Below are 6,275 nucleotides of genomic sequence, written 5' to 3'. Positions count from 1 at the left end.
GGCACCCAACTGGTGGGTGCAAATGGTTTCGGCAGGAGCCACACTCGTTCTGAAATCTTTCATCAAGATGAAACCATTACTGCCTCCGGGGAGGCACCATTGCGGTGATTAAATTTCGCACCTCCTGGGCATAGTCTACCAGTTTCACTCCCCTTGGCAGGTGGACAAGAACTTGCGATGCGCCCGAAACGTCTGGCTAGGTGATGAGTACAACCGCTTTATCTGTCGTTCCAAATCTTTCTATGTTGGAAGCGCCTATTTTTTTTACTAAGGTTTAAATCAATCGTGTTTTATCATGCGGGACCTTCGAGCTTGTTTGTAAGAACTACCAAATATATGGTCATTTCAACTATCCTCCTTTAGAGTGAAAGCTTTCTAGTTATCACGGCTCTTTTTAAGATACTTGTATATTAATAAAAATTATATCATTAATGTATGTATTCTTACGTTCCCTCTTTTTTGGAGTCCCATCTCTATGAATACTAACGCAATGTAATTGCACATTGAATATATCACAAAAGCAAGTATTCTTTTTATTATATTTGCTTTGAAGACAAGTAAATAAACAAATGCAAACATGCTTATCTGCCCAACTCCTGTCGACGAGTTAAGGATGTAGAGCCCAATAGAATTCCACTATTGTTTTTCTGATGGTAAGAGTCCAAATGAAATCTAAATTCTTCTCCTCTTCGAATGTCCATGTTGCTAGGCAATGGTTGCTTCTCTCGATTTTGATAAGAAGCCAGAAATTGTTGGTTCGATCTGAAAGGATGAATCGTGATCGGTGAATTAAGTGCCATGCAGGGACTGTTATCAGAAACTTTACTGCAGAAATTCTGCAACGCTTTGATGCTTGGCAGCACAGGAAGGACGTTCGGTGGTGTCCGATGCTCTGTATTCTGGGATTGATGATAGCTCCCTGCGTTCAAGTTAGATGTTTCGATCGTGGTATTAGAAAATTGGCCATTTGCACTTCTGGGGAACTGGTCATTAGCACTTAGAAGAGCTAGAAATCCGGATGCTCTGGAGGCGACACTGCTCGTACTATCATGCTGAAGACTTGGTCGAATTAGAGGTGAAGAGCAAGCTTTAACGCTATCATACAGCTGATTAGACGTATTCTGTGTGTGGGACTCTGGCGAATTTTTCGTGTGTACAAACAAGTCTGATCCAGTTCGCCAAGGAGAGTCTGGAGTGTACAAAGTATCCAGATTCCGATCATAATCTTCGTCTCCCGATAATTTGCTTGGGGCTGCTTGTAACGACGCTTCGCCTTTATGTCGGGAGCACATTCCACCACGTACAGCACGTTTGCAACAGTGTTCAAGTTTACAAATAGAAGATCCACCATGTTGCTGACAATAGTCATTAGCCATTGCGCGTCGGTCGCATCTCTCATGGGTACATCTGCGATATCCACCGTGTCTAACACAAAGTCCGTCGTATTGTACCACCTTGTTGCACCTATTGACTCGACATCGTTTGCCTCCTCCTAATCAATATTTCATATAACTATCAAACAATTTTCATGGATTCAATAAGTAACGCAATTCGTACCATGAGCTATACAAGCACCACCGCTCTGAGCACGCTTAGAACATCCATCGTAGCCACACTTCTTGCCTCCTCCGTGGACCCAACAAAAGCCTCCAGATTGAGCACTCTTGGTACATTCCTGAGTCTGACAGCGTTTTCCACCTCCGTGAGTCACACATAGCCCACGACTGACAACGCTTGTATTGCAACCATCAATAGTACATTTGTTGCCACCTCCATGCGAGATACACCGTCCTCCCCGCTTCGCAGTCTTGTGACAGTCAGGTATATTGCATCTCCTCGAGTTGTGTTTGGTATTGGAATCAGATAATATACTATCGCATTTGTCATCAAGAATGTTACGATCAGGTCCTTTCATTAAATCAGGACAAAGTATCTGGTCAAGCGAAGGCATGATGAAAAAACGACAACTTGTAAAAGTCTCAGTAACTTGGCTTGTGTCAAACGTTGAGTGGTAAACCAGCTCCAGATAGCAATTGTGTGGGACAATGGTCCTCGAGCCATCTGCGGTGGGAGAAGGTGAAACGAACAACCCGTTGATAAGGTTCCCAGCCTCTAAATAACGAGCGAGTCCTATGCTCAAGAACTAAACAATTGTATCGCAATTCACATGGTGAACTTAAAAACTGATGTTGTGTAAACTTGGATGTGAAGTTAGAATTCCAACCATTTCTGGATTAGTGCCTACGATCTAGCGAAGTAGCTAATAGAGGATAAGAATTAATTATTCATCCAGCTGCACCAAGACATCAAAACTGATGGAATTCTGGGATTTAGGGATGTGCTAGATGTACAATGCTGGTATCATAGATTTATATAGCTGCTACTCTTTGCGACACAACAACGGACGGCCACCTTGAAAGAGCGTTCCCGACAAGAATAGTACTCGGAGTGTCTGACAAGTATAATTTCTATTCTGTTAAATCAGAAAAGACACAAAAAGCTTGAGCTGTAGAATTCAAAATTAGTTTGTATTAACGACCATCACTGCCATTTGACATGCGGACAGACGGGAAAGAATCTGCATCGCATAGTGGTAACGTCTATCGTCTGCGGGTTACGAAGATCAAACCCATTGTAATAGCAGCTGCAACAGCAGCGTATCCCATGACTTCATCTGATACACCAAGCCATTGAGCCAAAGCACTGGGGGTCGTTGGGGACGCGAATTTGACTTTCATGTCTTTACTTTTAGCAATGCTGTTTTCAATATCACGTTGTATCATCTTGGCCGCAATTGGGTGGTACAGATTCTTACAGTCTGCAAAAATTGCTTCTGCTTGGGCGGGTCCCAAAGCTGTACAAAGATCGCGAAAGAGCGGACGTACAAATTTCATGCGTCCCTGTTCCTTAAGCATTGCGACAATCTTGTCAAGCAGACGCAAGTCACCAGACCGAAGTGACAGCGTATACCAGCGGAACCGAAGCTCAGCATTAAGTGTCGTTGTCAAGTGGTGCTGTGTAAATGAGTTGATGGCATCAAGATGTGCGGACGTAAAATTAGCATGTTCCTGCTTCAAAAGCAGTGTGTCAAGCAGCAAGATCCATAAGCTGGTAGGCCACTTCTTTAAAACACTTTGACTGACGCTCGTCCAAGCTTCTGCATTGCTACTTACTGCAATTTGCTCGCCTAACGTAGTCGCTTGGCTCGTTAACGTCGTATCGAACTTGTTGGCTACAGGTGGCATTCCAGGCGAGTAGAACCAAGCATCCCAATCAATCTTTTTTATTGCCTCGTGCTGGGCAAAGTACGTTTCAAAGAACGCACGGAACTCGTTGGACGTGATAGTTTTGAGCTTAAATTCTTGGATGTAAGCCTTTGCAAACTTGTCAAACTCGTCATGACCACCGACTACCGTTGAAAGATAATGTAGGAAATTGAAGCCTTTTTCATATGGAATGGATGAAAAGACTTCATCTGGATCAATGCCATCCATGTCTGGCACCAAAGCAGTAAACGGATGTTGTGGGCCAAATTCTTCTACCGCCTCAATTAAGTCTCGAAGTCCCATGGCCGCCTTCAAATCATACGCTTTGGGGTCTTGCGCAATGCGCGTTTGGATCTTGCGCTCTAACCACATGGTCCAGCCTTCATTAAGCCAAAAATCCGTCCACGATCGATTTGTTACAAGATTTCCAGTCCATGAGTGCGATATTTCGTGTGCAACAACGTCTGCAAGGGATCGATCCCCTGCCAAAAGTGTCGGTGTCACAAATGTCAAGCATGGATTCTCCATACCGCCGTACGGAAAGGATGGTGGCAAACATACGAGATCGTAGCGCTTCCAAACATATTCTTGCCCCGTTATTTCTTCTGCGTGTTGTAAAAATGCTTCTGTCTGGGCAAATTCATGAGCAGCTTTTGTTACGACGGCTGGTTCTGCCCACACACGACTACGTGAACCTAAGTCGACACTCTCAAGCTTTCCCGCTACAATCGCTAGCAGGTATGAGGGAATCGGGACCGACTGCTGGAACGAAACTTGATATGTTTCGTCCACGCTGTTGTGATTTTTGCGACCCTGAGGATCTGCAATTGCGCTTAAGAGACACGTACACCATTCGGGCACAGTTACGGTAGCCGAATACGTAAATTTGCACGCTGGTGTGTCTGGACACGGCACGATGGTGCGTGCATGGATGGCCTGGCATTGTGTGAATAGATACGGATGCGTCTTGCCAGCAGTGAGCTCCTTGCTGAGCCATTGTAAACCGCTAGAATTCGACGTGGTGTTATAGTCCACACGGATTTTTGTGGCATGGCTTGGTACAGACACGACGAGCGCACGGCCAAAAACCGCGTGTTCGTGTTCAGCTAGAGAAAAGGGTGTTTCTTTGCCATCAACATAAGTCTGGGAGATGCTTAAATGGTGCGTATCCAGCACGACAACAGAGGACGGGGCGGTGGACATGTGCTGGAATGTATACTCGGCATATCCCTTCAACTGCTGAGAGGAAAAGTCTAGCGCAATGACCCAGTTTAGATGCGTAAACGTCACCTCATCTAGATTCGAGTACGAGTGGGAGCGAAGGGTGCGACTTGAGGCCATTGAAGGAGGGGGTTCCACAGACGGGGGATACTCGTTTAGAATATGTGAGATTCTTCAGACAAAAGTTGTGACAGTATTCAGAACGTTTGGTCCCAATTAAGTGTCACTTACTGGGGTGGTGTATTATGTTCCATTGCAAGTATCATTTTTTACCGAAGATTAATAGTTTTACTAGCCATGCGCCGCTCGATTGGTGCATATTGAGTCTCGATCGCTGTTCCTGCTCGCGGTTAAACAGTTCTTGGCTTTTGTTGCATTAAATAAAGACTTTAAGCACAAGTAGGAAGGATGTACGACAAATAAGGTCTCGATTATTCCTGATCTCACAAAGATATAGAAACGTAACACTGGAATAATGGAGACTGACTGAGAAAATTAAGCATTTCTAAATTTTGTTTTCTTCATCATAATTCAACGATATCAGTGGAGGCGATTGAACCCTCGGTCTTGAGCGTGTAAAACTCGCGTCCTAACCACTAGACGACACGTTCGGACTCCAAAAGGTCTTACTGTACACAACAGTCTAACTGTTTTTGAAATCTCAGACGAGGCCACTAAGTTGACCAGGTCAAAGCTTGCATATCAGAATGACCTTCAAAAGAATCAGACGACCTTAAATGAAATCAATTGAATTTGAGCGACCAGAACAGCGTTGTTGAGTAAAGATAGTTCGCGATCATGCCAGTGTTTGCAAGTGAGCCGATTTTTAAGATTTCAGATTATGAGAGGCAGACCGAAAAAAGAAAGAGTAGCAAGGTGCGGCTTGTCAGACAAATTGAGCGAGGGCATTGAACCCTCGATCTCGAGCGTGTGAAGCTCGCGTCCTAACCACTAGACGACACTGACATGTTCAAAGGCGAAACTTTTTTTACAATGATCAACCTCCTAAACGTTATTATAATGCCGATTGAAACCACTACTCTGACTAGATCAAAGCCAGCATAATTTTAGTACCTCAAACGAGGTCGACCTATTGTGAACGATCAAACAGCGTCATTGTATAGGGAGCGATTGCGATGTCATGTCAGTGTTTGCAAACGCAAGCTGGGATCATCAAACCAGATAAAAAGCGTTGGACAAAGAAAAGAAAGCATTTTTAAATTTTGCTTTCTTCTTGAAAATTTCAGCGATATCAGTGGAGGGGATCGAACCCTCGATCTCGAGCGTGTAAAACTCGCGTCCTACCCACTAGACGACACTGACATGTTCGGACTCCAAAACATGTTTTACTGTACACAATTGTCTAATTGTTTTCAAATTCTCAGACGAGGCCACTACGTTGACCAGGTCAAAGCTTGCATATCAGAATGACCTTCAAAAAAATGAAATCAATTGAATTTGAGCGACCAGAACAGCGTTGTTGAGTAAAGATAGTTCGCGATCATGCCAGTGTTTGCAAGTGAGCCGATTTTTAAGATTTCAGATTATGAGAGGCAGACCGAAAAAAGAAAGAGTAGCAAGGTGCGGCTTGTCAGAAAAATTGAGCGATATCAGAGGAGGGGATTGAACCCTCGATCTCGAGCGTGTGAAGCTCGCGTCCTAACCACTAGACGACACTGACATGTTCAAAGGCGAAACTTTTTTTACAATGATCAACCTCCTAAACGTTATTATAATGCCGATTGAAGCCACCACTCTGACTAGATCAAAGCCAGCATAATTTTAGTG

The 6,275-nt window shown here is 44.1% G+C and overlaps 2 protein-coding genes across 2 annotated transcripts; both read right to left on the bottom strand.

The window, feature by feature from the left end:
- Window positions 1-581: 581 nt before the first annotated feature.
- PHALS_04136 (uncharacterized protein) lies at window positions 582-1,951 on the bottom strand (the record flags this gene model as incomplete). The annotated part of the gene is made up of 2 exons (XM_024722146.1): window positions 582-1,492; window positions 1,558-1,951. The coding sequence occupies 2 exons, from the start codon at window positions 1,949-1,951 to the stop codon at window positions 582-584; spliced, it is 1,305 nt and encodes a 434-aa protein (XP_024573252.1).
- A 649-nt stretch (window positions 1,952-2,600) lies between these two features.
- On the bottom strand, window positions 2,601-4,607 carry PHALS_04135 (leukotriene a-4 hydrolase aminopeptidase; the record flags this gene model as incomplete). The annotated part of the gene is made up of 1 exon (XM_024722145.1): window positions 2,601-4,607. One exon carries the CDS (start codon window positions 4,605-4,607, stop codon window positions 2,601-2,603), a length of 2,007 nt encoding a protein of 668 aa, XP_024573251.1.
- Between the last annotated feature and the right edge of the window lie 1,668 nt (window positions 4,608-6,275).

This window comes from Plasmopara halstedii (assembly GCF_900000015.1).
Source record: "Plasmopara halstedii genome assembly, contig: Scaffold_253, whole genome shotgun sequence".
Lineage (NCBI taxonomy): Eukaryota > Oomycota > Peronosporomycetes > Peronosporales > Peronosporaceae > Plasmopara > Plasmopara halstedii.
This window is presented reverse-complemented; position numbering and strand designations above follow the sequence as displayed.